At 38.4% G+C, this 20,495-nt stretch overlaps 1 protein-coding gene across 13 annotated transcripts in view; it reads left to right on the forward strand.

Annotated features, from left to right (window-relative positions):
* Positions 1–20,495, forward strand: part of MAST2 (microtubule associated serine/threonine kinase 2) — a 194,503-nt gene that overhangs the window by 85,316 nt on the left and 88,692 nt on the right. Inside the window, exons 1-3 of one of the 13 annotated variants that reach the window (XM_069863015.1) lie at positions 4,068–4,249; positions 4,571–4,810; positions 6,733–6,939. The exons of 11 other annotated variants lie outside the window; for them this stretch is intronic. In XM_069863015.1, coding sequence (XP_069719116.1) covers positions 4,761–4,810; positions 6,733–6,939 — 257 coding nt within the window. In that variant the 5' untranslated portion in view covers positions 4,068–4,249; positions 4,571–4,760. Of the gene's footprint in view, positions 1–4,067; positions 4,250–4,570; positions 4,811–6,732; positions 6,940–20,495 lie in introns of those variants that run through there. One more of the 13 variants, XM_069863017.1, reaches the window with a different exon arrangement.

Below are 20,495 nucleotides of genomic sequence, written 5' to 3' on the forward strand. Positions count from 1 at the left end.
TAAAATTTACATGTAATATGTATAAATTTGTTCAACCATTCTGTCAAAAGGGTGGCCTGACAGTGTGTACATACATAAAGGCTGTACTAAGTTATAAGTTCTGGAGGCTTTTCCTCTGCTTGAATCAACTTGAGAATGAAAAATAAATTCTATAATAAAATTTATTCTGAAAAGCTATTGCTGGGCTGTAGCTAATGAGTAGGGATAGTTATGGATGTTGCTAGGTCCTCATTCATTGACCGTCATTTATTGACTTCTGTTCACTGATAGGAACAGAAGCAGGAATTGACAGAACGATGAAGTATCTGGCTTGGAGCCAGAAGCCCTCAAGAAGTGCATCCATTTTCTGCTTAAACTCCATCCTTTGTAGCAGTTCAGTGGCAGTTGTGTTATATAGAAATACAGATCCACTCAGCATTTTTCTGTGTGCCTGTGTGGAAACTGGAGTGCATTTACCACTGTAAAAAGATCGTATTTGGAGAGGAAGTCCTTATTTTCCAGGGAGCCAGGAGTAGAAGGAAGACTTGATTATTGCTGCTTGTTAGGTGATTGCTTTGGTTGATTGTTGAATTAGAAAGGTTTTAGAGTGTGAATTAGTGAGGGTATCTGTCATTGCCAAACGGAGAGGGGCGAGCTCTTCCTGACATTGCTTCTGACTTTATCTGACTGATACTGCTTCGTATTTGCTTGGATCAGTATTAGTTCATTGTGCATGAACTGGCTGTACACATGGACAACAACAGCTGCTGTGCTTGTTTGCACTAAGGACGAGAAGGAGTGGAGTTAGATGTCTCAGTACTTTTGGCAGGAGAGCATGAGGAATTTTATCACCTAAAAAAGGTCTTGAGCAGAAGCTAAACAGAAATGAATGGCAGGATGGAGCCTGTGAACTCTGTTGATTAGCGTCTCTGCTTCCATATTAGCAGAAGGGAACATGAGCACACCATAAATGATGGCTTTGCCCTTGGAGATGTTGCAGTTTGATCTTGAAATAATCAGCACAGAGTGAGCAGGCATGTAAAACAGATGGAGGAATTGTGTGCAGAGTGACATTAAGAGGAATGCCTGATTATTTAGATACCGTTTTGTTGGTAATGTGCTTAAAGTGTGTGTGTTTCTGTAGGGGTTTCCATTTAACACACTAAAGGAAATATACTCAACTGAGTTGTAGGCTGCAAAGGGGTTGAATAACACAAGTATGAGAACAGGAACAAGTAGTTATAGTCTGTCTCTGGTGTGGTTCAAGAATCAGAGCTCAAAGTTTTTCTTTAATAAATTATGCATATAAGTGTATTGGTTATGTTTTTCTCGTGCTTTGTTCACAAAAAATAATTAGCATTCATGAATATTTTCTTTAATTTCAAATAGCAAATATGAAGTGATAGACCCAAACTTTGATCTCCATCCTATTAGTGGGAGTGGTTTAATTATTTTCAACCATTACCCTGTTCTCTTCTGTTGATGCTACAACATGTACAGAGTTTGTATTTATATTGTTGGCTTCAGCTTTCAAACAGTTTTGATGTGCTCCTGCGCCTGAAGTGCACTAGAGACGTTCCAGACTTGAAAGGACAAAGGTGGAGACCATGCAGCAAGACAAGGCAGTGAAGCGCTCATGTGTGTTCATGTGTATGACAGCAACTTGGCATCTAAAAGACCAGGCTGTAAACTGCAGATTTTCCTTGTAGCTACAGGAGCTGCAACATTGTCCTGGAGCTCACTATTTCTGATTGCCTCCTCAGCTAATCAGCAGTCGCTAAATTGAGTTGGGGTTGCATTTAAGCCATCTGGTTTCTTGTTCAGTACCCCATTTTTAATAAATGCAGTTGTTTATAACGTGAACTAACTGACCCGTTCAGGTCTTTTATGAAGAACGTGGGTTTATATTTGCAATCCTCGTGTTTTCTTATGCAGGGTTACCAGCTTGGGTTGCAGTAATTACCAGCTTGGGTTGCAGTAATTTTTGCAATATTTAATGTAAAATTTTCCAAAAAGAAAATATTGCTTTCCCACATTCTATCTAATTTGAAAAGAGTAATTCCCTCAGCAAACTGAATTTGCTAAACCAGTTCAGATGTAAGTTATTTATGTTAATTCTTTCCTGCTATCAACCATCTGTATCGAATATACTTTTAAAGTCTGTTTATATATGGAAAAAGAACATGGAGGCATAAGAAACATGAAAAGTAGTTATAATCCAGAATATATCCAGTCAAAATACGTATTTAAGTAAATAAAATATTGCAAACTGCTGTTCGAAATGTGCTGATAAGAAATAATATTTACATCAAGTTTTTATGTCTGTCTTTATGAAACACAATAGTGCTTGCTAAAGATGTTTGCCAGGCTTTTATGGTGGTCGTTATTCCTTCTAATCTCTTTTTAAGGCAATTTATGCCCACTCTGGGGCTTGTTTTCTCTCTTTCTCCCCCTCCTTCTCTGCCTTCCACTTGTACTTGTAAACCTCTGAAGGTTTAGTACTACAGCCCTGGACATTTCATAGAGTGTTTCATTAAACAAGTCTTCATCATAATTTGTTAAATCTGTCCCCAGCTTCCTGACAGTAAAACACCACACAAACACACCAAGGAATTTCTTTGGGAGGATATGCTGATTACCAGTTTATATCAGTTTCTACTTGTATTCTTTTTAATGCTCAGACCTTGGAAACAACGACAAGTTTGATGGCAGGAAAAAAATATTTCTGGCCTTCAGTGCTGGTTTATGTCTTTATCTTGCTGTGCTGAGGTGTGGTGGGAATTTCCTCTGTGTCTGCAGAGAAATGGAGTATATCATTCCATTTCTGTTCATCTTGGCGGGTAAGCATTTCTGCTGGGGATCGATCGATGCTGTTTCCCTGCCAGGAGCAAGTGCGGTGCCTCAAGCGTGGAGAAGCCGAAGTGCTGGAAATGGAGTAAAAAATAGTTCTGAAAAGGAGTAAGGAGTTTTGCTAATTTTGCTCTCTGTTCTGTCTTGGATCTGGAAATAAGAGTTAGAAATAATGCCTGCATTCAATGCCTTCTGCTTGTGATACTTTTTATAGACAGAAGAGAAAGAGGTGGTATTTTCTAACCACTCCATCCTCCTCTGAGCTGCACAGAGGCAGCTCACCAACAGTAGATCAAAAATAACCCGGTACTCTTAAGCTGATATGTGGGGCTGGCTCTGGAGGTGGAACGTGCCGAATTCCTCCTGCAGGGCTCGGTAGGAACGTTGCTGCTCATATATTAGGCTTTAAAAATAATTTGAAGGCATTGTTTCTGTGAAATAAGTGATTTAGTGAATAAGGGGGATTTTAGTGATCTGTATATACTATAATCTCAGAAACAAAGACTTTATGGAGGTTTTCATCAGGATTTAAAAGTGAGACAAGGCTTTTGTGCGGTTTCTGTTATCAAGTTTCCGCTACTTAAACCAGCGTCTTATTGCATAATAAAACTAGACATAACATACCAAATCTGTACCTTTTGTTGCTTGCTCTCCTTTCTTACTCCAAAGGCACAACGTGGTGGGGCAGGGGCACTGGGTGTTTAAGGAACAGCCACCCAAGGCATCCTGGCCCTTACTTGTGAGACTTTGCAGTTTGCTTTCCTGGTGGGAAATGGCTGTGGAGAGGTTGTGCTCTTGTGGCGTGAGGCACCCCTGCTGTGATTTGCAACACGGGAGGATCTGAAGATGGGAGTTGTAATCTGGAATTTGACTTGGGCGATGAGTACTTGTGAACACCTGTCTTTACCTGCCTAAATACAGTCTTTAACACGCTGAAGTCTATCAAAGATAGACGTTTGGAATGTTTTTGAGGAAAGCTACTTTCATACAAATACACATTTAAAAAAAGTTGGACATTATTTTGGGACGGTTCTGTTGATAGCATGACATTGATTTTGAGCTAATCGACATTGCCATTTGCAAACAAAAATGCAAGACTTGCACTGTACAAGGGAACATCGTCTCCTAATGGAAGTGTTCCTCCCCCTCAGCCCCTCGTTCAGCATTTGGCTCCCCAGGCTGCCGCAGTTGCTGTCTTTTCAGTGCTAGAATCCATGAAGTTTGTAGCTGAAACACAGCTTGGGAGTCAGAGGACGATGTTTTGAGATTGAAGTTGTGCATGTTCCTCAGTCAGGGGATTGCTGTCTGGAAAAGGACTGGTTCACATGTTCCCCCGCCAGCCGAGAACAGCTGCTCTCTGCACCACGGATGACTCTGCAAGGGCTTGGGGTGGGAGCAGCGACTCCATTCCTATCGCACTGTGAGTTTTCAAGCTGCTATGTGAGATTTCTGCCAGAAACCTTTCAAGTGTGCCATCGCTCCTGTTGGCTTCACGCTTTCCTTTTGATTTGGTGAGAGCGACTGTTGCTACTCGGTGAAGCCCAGGACAAGTTTGTCGTTGATTTGCTGTGGGCTCAGCAAATCGGGACTATATTGCTGGCTGCTGACAGCTCACATGGCTGGGTTGTGTCCTGGGCTTCTCTGTGCCTTTCTTTTGTACTGGTGGGCTTCGTTTCCTTTCTCTGGATGCTATTAATAGACTCATGGAAGGTGTTTTTTTTTTTTTTTTTTAAATAATTAGGTTTTTGACATGAGCTGTGTGATTAATCTGGACCATTACTGAACTCCTGAGGTCTTTGTGACACTGGGGGTACATGAAGAGCTTGGAATTGCACTGATTGTTCTGTTCTCTGCGTTGGAGTGATAACGATGGCCTCTCCTTCCCAGCTCTAAGCCTCTTACGCTGGGAAGAGACATAGTGTTTCAGCAGAATGATGAAACGGAGGAAAGAGAGGCTTGGAGCCCCATCTCTGCGGATCCAGTAAGGATTGCTCTGAAAAATACATTGCACTTACACATTTCTAATTGAAATTGGGAAGAAAAACAAGCTAGAATTTTCCATGGCCTATAGACATGGCCATTATTTGTTAGAACTTTCTTTATCTGTCACGCTTATTTGGCTGTACACAAAATTTCATTTGGAAGCTTTAACATTTAACTTTTGTGGAGTATTTACCATACAGTACGGCCAAAATAGAAGAATATTTAGATGTTTTTTAATGATTTACATTGTGGTTAGGTCTTGTACCAAGCATTAATTAATGTAGTAAAACTGAATGTTTGTAACTCTGTTTTTCTAGTTTAGTCACTATTCAAATTTAAGATGTGCTTTTAATAATCTGCCAGACAGCTGTCACAGGGCTCAAATCTACAGGAACCTTTGCTACCTTTATTATATTTAAAAATAAATAACGCTGTTGAAAGCTTTGAGATTCAAACAAAAAAATCTTCATGTACATTGCCACATGTATTTCTACAAATGAAATTTAAACAAGCAATTCCTTTTTAATTGTGCCTTTTATAAATGCTTTAAAATCTACTAATGAAAACGGCTGTTTGGTGCTGTAATTATATTTATTATTTTATTAGTTAAAATTAAGGAAATGGTATATTTAATACTATGTGTATAAGAGGTTAAATGAATCTATCATGTAGGCAGTGAAGGGAATATCAGAGTAAAAGGCAGGCTTAACCTTTTCTGTCTGCGGGCTGTAAAGCTCATCAGCTGTTCAAGCAGAGATTGCTAGTGGGGAGGATTTCCAGTATGTAAATGTTACTGATAAGTATTTGGATTCATTAGGAAATTTAAAGCAAGGAGCAGTGACAAACATGCTTGACTACAGGACTCTCAGTGTAAAATGTCTGAATCCTGAACAAAGCTGAAGCATGTCTCAGATTTCCTTTTTGCCTAATTTTATGCTTAAATATGGTTAAAAGAAACTTTTTTTCAGCCCTCAATAAAAATCGAAGTTATAGTTGTAAAAATACAGTGGCAGTAGTTTGTATTCTAACACCTAAGTGGACTTTATAATACCAATATTTGTAAGTTAACTTTTACTTTATTTCTGGTGAAGGACATGTCATTGTGTATAGTTCAGTAAAGTTAGAAACTCTTTTTGTGTGCATGTAGAAGTCTGTCTGCAGCTCTTAGAAAGCAACTATTTGGAGAAATTTTCTTTTTTCTCCATGTGTATGAGTCTGTGTTGGCTTCTAATTGTGCAAAAGCAGTGTACTTTCTAGAACTGAGCACCGAGCTGGGAATCAGTGTCTGCAGCTGTAATCCTAAAGCTGCCTGGATGTGCTATGGGTGACTCACGTAACCTCTTTGTGCCTCAGTTTCCCCATTGCTAAAATTGGAATAAAGCCATTTTGCTGTGTTGCTTTCAGGCTTCATTAGTTATTCTTGTAAAACATGCTTGATGTTATTTTCTAGTTAATGGGTCGTGTAATTCATGTTTTCACAGTTGCGTATTTCTGTTGTTGTCGCAGCAGTCGTGTGGAACCACAGCTCCCAGATTGTGAAGGGTGCAATATAAATGGTCCATGTCTGTTACTGGTGCCATTAGCAATTTTGTTAATTTTTCTCAATTAAACGTTTTATGTTAAGATTTGACGGTGGTGTGTGTTCCAGAAAGCCTGTGAATCGCTACAAAAAAGAATTTGGATAGTTCCAGATTGGTAGATTTTCCTAGTGGAGAAGTAATGTTGACTAAACATTATATTGACTGACAAATACATTTTGGATTGGATGCTACTCAAAAGGATGACTTAATTGATTGCATTTATGAAAAGTATGTAACTTGTATTTCAGAAGTATCTTTTTTTTTTTCTTTATTGAAACAGAAGGTGTGATATTTGATATTGACCCTGATTTACTTTTTTTCTGCTGTGGTACCTTGTCAGAATCTCCTCTCCTTTGTACTCCCACTGCCGAGGAAGTGATGTTCATCAGCACATGTTCTCTCCTACATCTGCTCCAGGTCTGCAGCACCTTAAATTCCCGTTTAGTGCTGACTGTGCACTTGTTACTTCTCCTCTAGTATTTTACTTGAACTCACAAGCCCAGAGCAATCCGTCTAGTCCCTGCTACAGCCATCCTTTTCAGTGGAGGTAAGGAGAGGTGTATCGACCAGGATTTTCTAACAGTTTGGTGTTGGTGTGACCTTTTATGAACTTACCAGCTTTGTAGTTTGAGAGAATAACATCTAACAGAAAGGAACAGCCTTGTGGTTATAATTTACCTCCAGTCATTTACAGTTCAAGTCAATGTTGCGAGTTGGTAGAAATCTTTCTAGTTCATGTGTAGTTTAAGGCCCTGTATAGGGAATATAAAATTAAGTGTGCATGCAAATTCCTGGTTGTTCCTTGTGCTAGCTTCTGATTTCACGTGCAGCTTGGACCATGGAGCAAAGGAACCCTCACAGGTATCTCTGGTGTCAAGAAAACCAACTTAAAATTAACCAGCCTAGAGTGGGGTCCTTAAAAAATCTGTGCTTTGAACAGCAGATGTGCATTCTGTAAATCCACATTGGTTTCTTACAGAAGCCTTCAAACGCGGGGCCTGCTAGGGGTACTGAGTAAAATCAAGCCTGTTAGTAAATATGAAGTACAGGAGTAAACAGAAAAAGTCCAAACCAGCTCAGTTTGTATTAAAGTATTTAGGAGATTGTCTGATGTTTTACCTTCAGGAGCAGCCCTTCCTCCAGGCTGAGCTGCTGTGGAACATGTGTGGCCATCAGCAGCCCCAAGGGAAGCTTCAGCTTCTCCCCCAAGAAGAAACCTCACTTCATGAGGCAGTCACAGAGAAAGGCTAACACGAACTAGAGATCTTTGGGTGCACAGTTATGAAATTGGAGCTCGGTGGTACCTACTTAAAACTTGAGCCAGCGGAGGGCTGGTTTTGAAGTTCTAATGCGGCAGTGTGGATGTAGCTGCTTGAATTTCAGTTACTCATCAGGTGGTAATGCAATAGTCCCTGAACCTAGAATGTTATTTCAGAGGGAGATTGCTCTTGCTGGCCAGCACTTGTAGGAGTAACAAGAAAATGTGAAGTTGAGCTATTTTAGGCATCTCTCCCTCTAATGGACAGTAACACATATTACATCTGTTGGGTGGAAATCAGGCTGTTGGCAAAGGAAAAGGATGTCACTTGCGTCTATACTTGGTGTACTGGGTGCTGCTGTGAAGAGGGAGGTGGTTACTCAGTTCCCCTGCCGCCTTTCCTGCGTGTTGGGCAGCACTTATTGGAAATTCTTACTATAGTGCTCATTTTGGCAGCACTTGGAGTGAAGGCCAGTGAGTAAAGAGCAGTCGCAACACTTCTAGTGTCAGTCTTATCAATATAATTTAAATTATTTTTTGTTATTTAAAAGCCAGTATTAAGTAATATTCCTTTACAAGGGTGTTTAAATGTGACTAATTGCTGTTTAGCATTAGGGCTCATTAACAGACTTGGTTATATATATATATACACACACATATATAATGATATCTATCTATCTCTATATATCATGATGCATATAATATATATATGATATATATATTATATGATAATGGTAATTATCAAAATTAGGTAATTAAATAATGGCAATTATATAATATATATCATGATATATATATTGCAAATCAAAATATTATTACCATTATCATATAATATATGTACGTGATATATATATTATATGATAATGGTAATTATCAAAATTACGTTACTGTTAAAAGTCAATTGAGAACTGTTCTTTTTGCAGAGATAATCTAATGATTATCGATTATTTTCAAATAATATTGGTATCTATATCTTTTTTTTCTCTGAGAATCCTTCAGTCTTCAGGCTTTTGACATGGACCAGTGAATCATTTTCTCTCTAAGAATAGTTCATATAAAAGTCTTAGTGTCAAGTTATATTCCGTTGTTACTATGGACTTTTCTTGATAATAATATTTTTCACACATGGGGACCTTCCAGCCATCTGCTCCCTAAATACTGAATGGTTGATGATTCACAGATACATAGCTCCGTGTAAGAGATTAGCTCTGCTATAATAACTTTTTATTTTCGTCCTTGTTACTTTCACCTGTGCAGCTCTTGATCCTGTTTTATCCCGTCTTTCTTTGTTGTAGTTTTGTTTACTTGGTTACGGTACCAGTGAGCCATTCCTGCTTGCTTAGAGCAAAGGTTCATCTTGACAAGTCGTTACCATCATTGATCTACTCAGCTTAACACCCTTGGGTTGGCCAGGCTGGGGTTCATTTCCATGACTATATGAGCGATACTAGGAACTTGTGGGATACATAACTAGAAAAGGATATGCCTTAGTATTGAATCATTCTCTCTTTTTTTTTTTTTTCCATCTATATAGTGTATGTTTGCAAGCATCTACATTGGTTTCCCCTTCTTGCCTTATTTTCGTGATGTTGTTGATATTTTTACATGGATGGATGAACAACTGTTGGTGCATCTGACGTCAAGTGTGTTCCACAGCTAGCATGGTAGTTCATGGCTTCTGGAAGAATTAATCTAATTAAGAGTGAAAATAGTTTACATTTAGCCTTTGAACAACAGAAAATAACGTAAATCTCTCGAAAGAGTAAAAGGAAATATGAAATGACATAATTACAATAAAAATAAATTGATAGCAGGTGAAATAAGGCTGCTATAGTTGATGCAACTGTGGGCTGGAACTAAGGTCATGCATCTTTAGGAAGAAAAGAGAGCAATGTCCAAAAATACATTGAAGTACTGGCTCTCATGTTTGCGGTCTGGCTTGTACCCTTCTGGGGGTAGCAGGGAAGTCAAATTACTGATGGGGAAAGTGAGGCCATGCTTCACAGCTGGTCTCTTTATGAGTTGGCAAGTCCTTGTGCACCCGTATTTGTCCTTTCAGCAAAATAGAGATTTACACCACCTCTCAATATCAAGTTGCTTACAAGATGTCCTGAATTAATTGTTGTAATTTAGAAGTGGTGGGCCTGGAGATTAAAGGAATATGCATTGCCCCCTGCTTCAAAAAATTGCTACGCTTTCTGTCTCAGTGCTAGCAAGATCTAGACTGGTTTCAGTCCTTCAAGAAATGGGTTAATTTGTGGTAACAAGGGTGAATGTGTTCAGGTGCTGCACTTCTGGCCTCTCTGACTGCTGCAGGTGAGGTGAAGTCTCACTGGGAATTTGGTTTACCTTAACAAAAAAGGGAAGAGTTAGGTTCAGCTGGAGTGAGTATTCAAGGGATATTTTCTCATGCTATTTGGATTTCATGAATTCATGCCAGTTGTGGAACATATTCTTAAAGGGATGTATGGTGGTGATTATTTTTAAAGGAAAATTTTCCCTTGGAGATTGTAGCCTTAGTGAAGTCTACTGATTCAGAATAGTTTCATGGATTTTTCTCTTTTCTAGTCTGGGCAAAATCTGGTTGCTATTTCTGAATGTGATGGTGGTCAGGTCCTGCTGTCTTATAGAAGTAAAACAAAACTGGAAACCTAATGTTGCTCCAAAACACTCGATGTTCGAGCATAGTGCATAATTACTTATCAGTGTGTAATTACAATGTTATGAGTTTTATATAATTAGGATTTTATGGACATCTGTGATATAATTTAAGAATATATTAATATATTTACATAAAAAACCCCTATTCTCAGAAACAAGCATTTAATCAATAACTGTGGTAAGTAACAAGAACGTAGTACATGTAGATATTCAACAAACGTACTGGGAGGGTTCCCTGCCTTTATTTAAAATCTTTTTTGCATAAGCTGTAGTAGTGGATGAAGGGAAGCCTACATGTAGAGCTATGGCATGTTTAGGGGTGTGTGTGTGGTTCAGTGGTCAGCGTGCTCGGTGAGTCTGCTCTGTTGCACTGAATAGACGGGTGTAGTGGGCAGCTCACCTTCACCAAGGGGTGGAGATGGAGCTTTCACCTTGTTTGGATGGGGTTTCCTGTTAGACTTGAGTTCTGTTTCATATGTATTGGGATTGCTGGCGTGTCTTGATGAGTGTATTGTAACTCCAGTCCTTCGATTCACAGGTGGGTGCAGAAATTCCTTCCATACTATAAGCATGTATTCTTGGCACACACTGCCCCAAATCACCCATGGTTTGGCTTTTGAAGACAGGATATATTTTACCACAGCAGCAGGGCAGCACCTGCAAACGAGAGGAATTCCATGTATTTTTCAGGAAAAGAAAAAATAAAATTCAGAATTCAAGCTTGACTAAGTTCTTTATATTTTTTATTTTTAAATACCTCAAGGCTTGTCAAGAGTTGGTGATAATTTCCTATCTCTACTTAAATTTCCTTTTAGTTTGAAGTCACCTGATACAGGTTTTAAGTGTTTATATTACAATTTCCTATTTGAGCAATGTCAGAGTATGAATGAAGAGGATTATATTCAGCTTGAATGATGCTTGGAAACTGTTCTGATTTTGTGGCAAGTGATATCTTCCTGCTTTAGTGCTTGATTTGGTGCAGGTTCTGCTTTCTAAACTGTGCTAAATAATTGGTCAGAGTTGACTGCAAGGCGTGTAATGTCACTTTTGGAAACAATGTAGAGAAGCGATTCAAGGATAATGAGTAACAGAACAAGTTTATGAATGTATCATTATGTGAGATGGTGACTTTTGAGAAAGTAATCTTTTGGCGACCCAACTGAAATCTACACCTCACACTGAATGAATGAGTCTCCCAGAATTCATTTCTTTTTTAATGGAAATTTTTCTTTTTATTCCTTTTCTTTTGTGCCTGTTATTGTTCTTGTGAATAGTTTTCCCATCTAGGGGATGGAGACTGCAGGGGAGGGACATATTGGACAGATTCAGATAGCTTTCTGTCTTTCTTTTTGTTGTGGCTGGGCTGGTATAATTTTTTCCTGTGAAGACTTAATGCAAGTGCTAAAAACCACGTGCCCTGCCGGGAGCAGCAATAGCAGAAGAGTTAAACCCTGAGGCATGGAGCCAGAGGTGTAAATTCTTGTCTCATTCCAGGCTCACCATTTGGCTACCCTCCATGGGACAACTTGTAAAGGATAGCTTGATGGTTTAACCTGGGAAATCAGAGGCTCCCAGGCGGTAGTTATGTACTTGTGACTTCAGAAGTTAGGAAGCTTTAATGTTTGCTAAAAATTACTATAAAAAATAAGTAAGGGTAAGTGGTTTGATAACTTTTTCTTCTATGTAATTGTGTTTGAAGGCTGTGATGCTGGTACACCTGCACACAAGCTGACTCATTTACTGCCCCTGCACTATTCAAAGAGTTTGGGATGGTTGGGACAGACCAGCAACTTCTAGTGGGGAACAAAAGCTCAGAAAGTTCTTAATAGATTGTAGTACAAACTGAAGCTTTTCTTTATCTATCCTTATCCTCAAATTACAGTGATTTCCTCGCTTGGTAGTACTTTGTTCATTTCTGTACAAAATTCTTCCTTCCACAGTCTCTTCCTCAAAGCCCTTTGATCTCAAATGCAGATAAAGAAACAACCCATGTGCTCAGATTCCTGGCAAGGGAATCATTCTGAGAAAGCAATGTATATTCTTAACCAGGCAGTCATGTGTCTACTATTGTTGGTAGACAGTACCATGCATTTTCCAAAACTTGTTTTTAATTGTACTTTGAGGCAACCAGGTACTATTTTTAGCTTTGACTTGGAAAATCGATAAGTGTGTGAACAGGCTCAGTAAGATGCTGTGTGCAAGCACTAATTGTGGAGATGTACAGAGAGTGAGTACCTGGTGTCAGCTTAGTGGACTTGAGCTGGGGAGAAACAGAGATAATATGGCACAGCTGCCGGCATTAGCAAAGGACCCAGGAGCAGGAGATCCCTTAAAGATCTGTTCCCTGAAGAAATTACTATTTGGAGCCATGAGTTGCAATTTCTAATTTAGATAGATAAACCATTTAGTGGATCAACATTAACCTGAAAGCTTAAGGCAAGTTCAGGTTGTAAAGAGGATTTAAGGGTAGCATTGCACCAGTTTCAAAAGCCATATCAGCAGTGTCTCTATGTACTGTGCAATGTTAACCTTTGTCTCAAATTGAAGCTATTGTTTGAATATTCAAAACTGTACCATGCCAGAAGGTCTGCAGCAGAGCTTCGTCTTCTATTGTGTATCATTCTGTGCTCTCTTTACTACAGGCTGCATCCAAACTCTCCTTTTCTTCAGTATCTATATATTCCTGGTTGTGTTCCTTTATCTCAGGCATGCTTGTTCTAGTCCTCCAAGTTCTCTCTTCCCCTTGTTTATCTCCTAAAATTTTGCTACTTTGGCTAGTGGTTATTATTCTGTCATTCAATCCCTTGTGTGGTACTTGAGAGCATAATCTTCTGACCTAGTTTACATTACACTGTCATTATGAATTATTAATGTTCTAAAATAAAATCTTCAAACAGTAATCTTTGTGGTGAAAGAGCTCTGTGTGCTTTTGTTTTCCTTCCTGTCTCCCTGTTCCTTTCCTTTCTCTAGACCTTCAGGTCTTTAAAGCAGGGATGTTATTGATCCAGCCATCTGGGAAAGACTTGCTGTGCGACGAGAGTTGTCTCAGGGCTGAGCTAGGCATTTCTTTGTATAAACACTAAAATAAAAAATTGTGTACACAATACTGGGATTCTATTAGAAGATCCACTGCATGAGTAGAAGTGATAATGTCTGTTTCTGTTATAGCTTGCCTGAGAAGGTGAATATTTATTTTTGTGCTATTATGTTGTTCCTATTTTCATTCCGGTGACTCTCAGTTTTATTTGTCAGTAGATGGGAAATTTAAAATAACAACAGAACAGGTCAAATTATAATTCTTAGGAAATTTTTAGGACAAAAAGGTTTAACCTAAAGAAATCTGGTGAAAATCCCTCTCAGCTTTCCTCCGCACTTCATTTGAATGCAGCTGTTTGTCCATTCTGATTCTGAGAAGCTGGAAGATTCCCAACACACAGATATTGACCAGAAGTGGGCCTTTTAAGACACAAGTGTCTGCGTTGCCCTCTTAGAGAACTTGCAATTAATTTGAACAGAATGGAGTTGATTACAGCTACATTTGTCTTTGGCACAGAGGAGCAGCCCATGGGGACGTGTTCCAGCCTGCACCCCATGTGCGCAGCCTCTTCTAACATCAAGATGGATCGTAAAACTGTGACCTGTCGCTTCTGCAACTTTCCTCCTCTTCTTAAAAATAAGGGCATCTGCAGACTACATCGCAGAAGGCCGCAGTCTGTTTTTTATATACTGTTGTTGTAAGTAGTCAGTATTGTGGAAAGTACTTTATTTATTAATTTTTCAAGTCATATTTTCTCTGCAGGAAGTACGTTCCTTGGACACGCAGGTGGTCATTTGCATGCATGATCTATGATGTCTCTGCTTATCAGTTCGTTTGGTAGTTTGTGTGTTATGCAAAGTAATTTGATGAGCTGGAAATATTATTTACTTTTATTACTAGTTCCAATTTTGTTTAGATTTTATATTTTATTTCTTCTCATCTATGAAATCTGTATAATGCTAGATCTGTAATCAAAATTTAGAAGAAGGGAAATGAAAGTATAAAATGAATATTTCCATTTATCAGCATTTTCTTTTTTCTAGATATCTGAAACAGTTTAAAAGGTCATTGGTGAGGTGGGCTATATAAGTCATTTATTTTAAAAATGAGCAATTCTGTTACATATTTTTTATTTTAGCTAGATTATTTTGATTTGTTTGTGCTGTTTTTGATGTGTTACAGTAGAACGTAGTAAGATTTAGCATTGTAAATTTAAAAATTTTGGTTTTAGTATTTTAAAATATTTTTTTCTCTGGAGAATGCAAAACTCACTGAGGGTTCCATATCTGTCTATTCTGTACTTTATTTCAAAGCAGAGAATTCAGTTTGGACAAATTTATCTTAAATTATTAAATCTGTTTCTGTGTTCCAGAACTCTAACGTGTACGTCCCTACTGATACCTAGAGGGACATGCAGGTTAGAAGTCTTGTATGTAAAAGAAATATCTGTCAGAAGAGCTTCTAAATATTATGTATATTTTCAGGAATGTTGCTTTTGTAGTGTGTCGCCTTTGTAGGTTTACCAGTATTACTGTAAAACTGTTTTATAGAGGTGTATCAATCTGTACTTACATAAAAATCGGTGTTTGGGCTTGTCCATTCTGTCATGTACATTATATATTTCTTGGAGGCTCACAGCCTTGAGTAGTTTATTTGCCTGCTGGTTGTTGATATGTTATCATGGCCTTCCCAGACTTTAAGATTAAAAGCTCAGCTTTTGCTGTGAAGATTCATATTCTATTTCTGTTAAAAATTTATGGCCAAATTAGGTCATAATTCTACCTTTAAAACTGGATGTATACCAGCACTCATGATGTTTCCCAAGCATGGTTTTGATTTCTCATGTCTCTTCTGTTTGATTTCTCATGTCTCTTCTGTACTATGGCTTATTTTGTAAAGTCTATTCTTATCCCATGCTCTAACTTCATTAAGAATTTATGCTTGAAAATGTAAAATTCATCCTCTTAGCCTGTTCATTACAGAAGCATTCCCCTTGCTCCCAGAGTAACTCTTCTTAGCTGACATCCTACAAAATAAGCTTTTTGTCTCAGAAGAGCTACGGGAAATGCAAGGGGTTTACAGTATCCTTAGTTTTTCAGGTGAGCCTAAGTGTGTTAATTAAGAAAGGAGGAAATGAGCTGTGGAAGGTCCTGCAGTGGAGATTCAGGTCAGAGCAAACAATCTGAATCGTACATAGAAACAAATCAGATGCCAGAGGTCATTTTAGAATTCGGGCTTGATCTGGTCTTCAGGGGAGTGTGCAGTCGAGCTGGTGAGAGCAATCCCTTCTACCTGGCTATCCAGTGTCGCCCCAAGCCTGGGGCACCATCCTGGTCCTTGGCACGTTGTCTGTCCAGGTTGATGCCCTGAGATGGGTGTTGGACATCTGTGGTCTTACGAGCCATCAGTTGTGATCCGAGTAGCAAAAAGCAATCTGGTTCACCCACTTAACTACAGCTCTCTTCCCTCCTCCCTGTTTGCTTTGTTAATTTTACCTTGATTACTTGTTGTTGTCTTGGTTTAGTTTTAGCCATCCAATGGTGATTCTTCAATCCTCAATCCCTGCAAAAACACCAGGTGTACCAATGGCTTTTGCTGCTGCTTTTTATCGTTTTGTCCTTTAAGCTCTCTGCTGTGGTTTCCCTGTAAAAACGAGGGAAATAAACCTGCTTTTTCAAATCTGCTTTGCTGAAGCAGTCTTGTTGGAACAGGTTATGGACAATGTCTATCAAGGACTGTATGTTACGTTTCTTTAGGAAATATGTAAAAACCCTGTTGTGGGAGAACTTTGCAACAGCCTGGTCTTGATGTCAGGGAGGCAGAGGTGGAAGAATTCTGCAAGGAACTGAAGCTAATGTAGTGCTGTACTTCTTCATGGAGAGGCTGATGCAGGTTGGAATGGCAGGAGAAGTAGTTAAGGTATCTTCCTCTTTGCAAGTGCTGTTGCACAGTGAATTCATTAACACTGTACTACAGGTTAGAAAGAAAATTTTAAGTGCATCGTGATAAATAATACATGATAAAGATGAAGAAATGCTGCAGTGGCAACAAGAGGTTCAATCTATGTTTTCCTTTGGATAAATTTTGGTTGATGAAGAGGAAGGAAAATCTTTAGATGAGGACATCGAGGTTATAGCAGCACTTAGTGATGCTGTGTTTTTTGCCAGTGTTACTGAGTGGCTTTAACAACATTTTGGATAAAATGTTTGAAGGTTTCTATATAAACATGAAGTAAGATCTCCAGAACTGATGTTCTGTATTGTTATTTTTTAAATAACGTTTCTCATTTTTTATGACGTTTGAGTCACGTATTGATGTTACATTTGATTAAATCAGACAACTGACATTTGAATCACACACGAAGACGACCAGGCTAGGGAAAGAATACGAGTTCTAGTAACTTATTTAAAGGGGATAATTGACCTTTCTGGGGCATCTGAGCCCAATCAGCAATTTTATGAGCTTGAAATAATGTTAAGCCTATGTTATATTGAAGTTGCCAAACATCTTACCGGTCTTCTTTGGGAGGAATAATGTTGTATGGAATAGTAACGTACTAATAAGTGATTTTTTTTGTAACTAGAAACACAAGGAAAGAATCTTTCTTATTAAATTTTCATAGGATTTTGTGAACAATTAATTTTGTTTTAGTAGTGCTTGCTTCTATTCACTATTTGGTAGTGTTTTCATTTAGAAAATATGCATCATGATGGTAGAGCTGTAGTCAACATTGTTTATATCTGAGCGAGTACAATTTTGTAAGAGTTGCTTTAGGACTATAGAATCGGGCAATTGCTTACGCTTAAGCTGTGCAGTGGTAGTGTAGTGAATTAGATAGCATTTCAGGCTATCCACTATAATGGCAACCCCTGTTAATTCAGTAACTGTGCTGGATTAAAGTTACATGAGAAGCTGGCAGCTTTTATTGAGGTATATGGGTGTTCAGTGCCTGGTAGCTAGTTCAGGAAACGTTTCTGATCCTTTGAATCATTAACTAGCACAGTCACTGGGGTGTTTCCTGCAGGGTAAATGCACACCAGGGGGATGTTCAGTTCTTCTTCACCCCCCAAAAATTGACCATAAGGTCTTAGTTTGATCTCAGATAAATGTGTCTTTCGGAGCCTTTTTATACAGAGGTAGCAATTGAAATCGGCTCGAACCACTGTAGTAGAAGAGTATGGCTCTTTAGTTCTGTGTTGGCTTGGGGATTTCTGCCAAAAACCGGATGAAATCTAATATTGTATAACCTAGCAAATAATGATAGAAAAATGGACCTTAAAGATATATTCAACTTAATATTTTCTGTCAGGCTGTTACTTACGTGTCTTGAGATTGCAGTCTGCTCAAAGACAGTCTGTTCTTCATTTGCGTAGGACACTGTTCAAATAATAATGATGCCCCAAATAGCTCAACACACATCTTTCATGTAATTTTTTTTTTAAAGGAACCCTCCTTCTTTAGAAGAATATAGGACGATCTTTCTTTTGTTGGTATTGAAAGACCAAAGTTTTTCTGCTGGAGAGTTTAAATGTTACGCAGTTTTGACTATATTGATAGTGATATAGAGCAGATATCTTTTCAGTTCATCTGTGTTAACTTATATTTACTTATAGCAGAATAATTATCTATGCTTTTCGAATATACCATTCACAGTTTAAAATAAAATTGTTGTTATCTTTATAGAGAGAGAATCTATCTTCTCTTTTGTGACTCCTCCGAACGATTTAGCTTTGCTAGTAAAACAGTTTTAATTTCTGGGTTTGAGGCTATTAAAAATGTTATAGAACTATTAAAAAAAGTTTGTCTGAGAGTATCATGTGTTTTATGTGATGCAATGTAGCCATTCAAATGATTGAATAATTAGGAAGTGGTAGGGGTTTTTTCAATTAGTGATTTAGCTGGTTTCCGTTATAAGTTTTCATTTACCATCATGTGACTCAGGAAAGTTATCTGCCTTTGAAAGCTACTGGACTACTATGTGTTTCATCCAGGTGGAAATATTTAAAAGACGTAGACAAGAATATTTTGTGGGAACTTTTCCTGATACCTAGTCAACTTAAAATGTGGTCAGTCACAAGAGTTTTGACTGTTGGGATATTACTTTTCAAAATGACCTCGGTGATCTTCTTGGTACCACTTAGAACTTCACGAGGAGTTCAGCTTACGTTTAAAATGACAGTTTTTTTTAAAAAAGAAGATAGTCTTATACCAAGTGAATTTATTTAATGATAAATGTAGCTGCTGTGAAAGAAGTCCAGAAAGTAATGGGTTTTGTGTGGATTGTTTGCCTAATTGCATTCTCATTTAATGTCAAGCTTAATTAATGTCCTACTTGGGTAATGGTTAAAAGGAGAAATTGGGCAAGTCGTTGACATTGCCTATTTATAACTGCCCAGTGGACATGGTGTCATCAGGAGGGCCCTTGAAACCATACATTTGGTGGGCAGAGAAATACTCCATCATCACAGGAACCGCTGAAATGTTCTGCAGGTGATCGTTTCTGATGACAGGTTGGACATGAAGTGGAGATTCATGGAGACTGAATATCCTGAAAGGCAAGTGGAAGAATTTCATGAGAAAAGAGTCTTCTTCAGGCTTAGAATAGCTCAGGATCAGGATTTCACAAAGTCATGTTAACTTTTTTATGAGCTAGATAAAATGGAAAACTCACCTCGTAGCCTGTTGGTGTGAGAGCACTATTTTTCTTGATGTGCTTTCTAGTGTGCAGAAGGCTGTATTTTTGATCTATTTTCTATCTGTCTAGAAGTTATGGGTCCTAATTTTGCAAAATGCTTTGCTTATCAGGCAGAGACAGTAACATAGTTCCTTTAGAAGGATTTCATTTGTCATTGTAGATGTGAGAAAATCCTTATGCTTTGCACAGTGGTTACAACTAAAGGGAATTCTGCAAATGATGACGTCATATTTTAAGACATGATGTATTTTTAAAAGATGTTTGACTCTTTCATTGTGTTCTTCTGTTTTTCTGGCAAAGCTACTGCATCTCCTAGTATGGTATTTACACATGTTTTGGGGTACTCTAAACTTCTCTGTAGTTAACGTTTAGGGACAGTCCCAAAAAGAGCACTTTGCAGGTGCCGATTGGGTTTTGCTACTGGCATGTGGAACAGGCAATTTGTAAAGCAGGAATATAAAGTGTTACAGAAATTCTTGCTATTTGTAAGCCAGGGTTATATAATTCCCGAAGTGCTTTTTGCAGTTCTTGGGTAAGTGCTTTGCAAATCCACGTTAAATAGCAAGATGGGTGGACAGACAGGTTTGTGATGCCAGCAGACACCTTGTTTCCTTGCCCTGCATTTCCCAAGAGCAGTGGAGGCTGGACAGGGTTTCACTGGGTTAACACTGCTGTAGAGCAGTCACTGATGCCCATGGAGAATGTTCTAACATGGCTTCTCCTCTTTGTGTCCTTTCTATCTGAGCTGTGAGAGCGCTGGCACTGAGTACAGGGATGTTACGAGTGAGGTGTCTTCAACTGCTGAGTTTTCAATCACTTTTGAAAAAAGCGTAATTTATGTAATTCAGTGATTTTAGCTGATTGTGATCTTATTTCCAAACTATAAGCAACCAGGAATTTATTTTTGATGTGATGGGTTTATTTATTACTTAACTGAGCACTTTCCCCCCCCCCTTATTGCTTGGGAATTTCAATTCATGTTTTAGCTGGTAGAGTACATCTGAGTATTTTTATACCTTTTCAGAATCAGAGTTTATTGGAATTGGAAGTCACATAATATCCTGAATGTAATGCTAAAATGCTGTTCTTCAATTTCTACTCTTGATTGATGTGTGTTATTATGTAGATATGAAAATGAATGTGCTTATTCTTTCTCATCAGTAGTAGACAGTGGTGGAGTTTTGTCTGGTTGTGCTCTAAACTGACTTTGTCAAATCAAACCAGAATGTCATTTAGATTTGTTTGATACAAATGTTTAAAAGCATTTGAAGCAATGGTCGTGTTCAGCAGAGATTCTGTTCCCGCAGCACTAAAAATCATGTTTCCCTGTTTGGAAGCTCAGGTGGAAGGGCATTCTTAGCTGGATTACATTCTGTGATGCTTGATAACTCTGTATTAAAATGTGCCATTATTTAGTGGAAACTTATGAAGACCGTCATATTCTTTCGTGTG

This window comes from Phaenicophaeus curvirostris, chromosome 8 (assembly GCF_032191515.1).
Source record: "Phaenicophaeus curvirostris isolate KB17595 chromosome 8, BPBGC_Pcur_1.0, whole genome shotgun sequence".
NCBI classification, from domain to species: domain Eukaryota; kingdom Metazoa; phylum Chordata; class Aves; order Cuculiformes; family Cuculidae; genus Phaenicophaeus; species Phaenicophaeus curvirostris.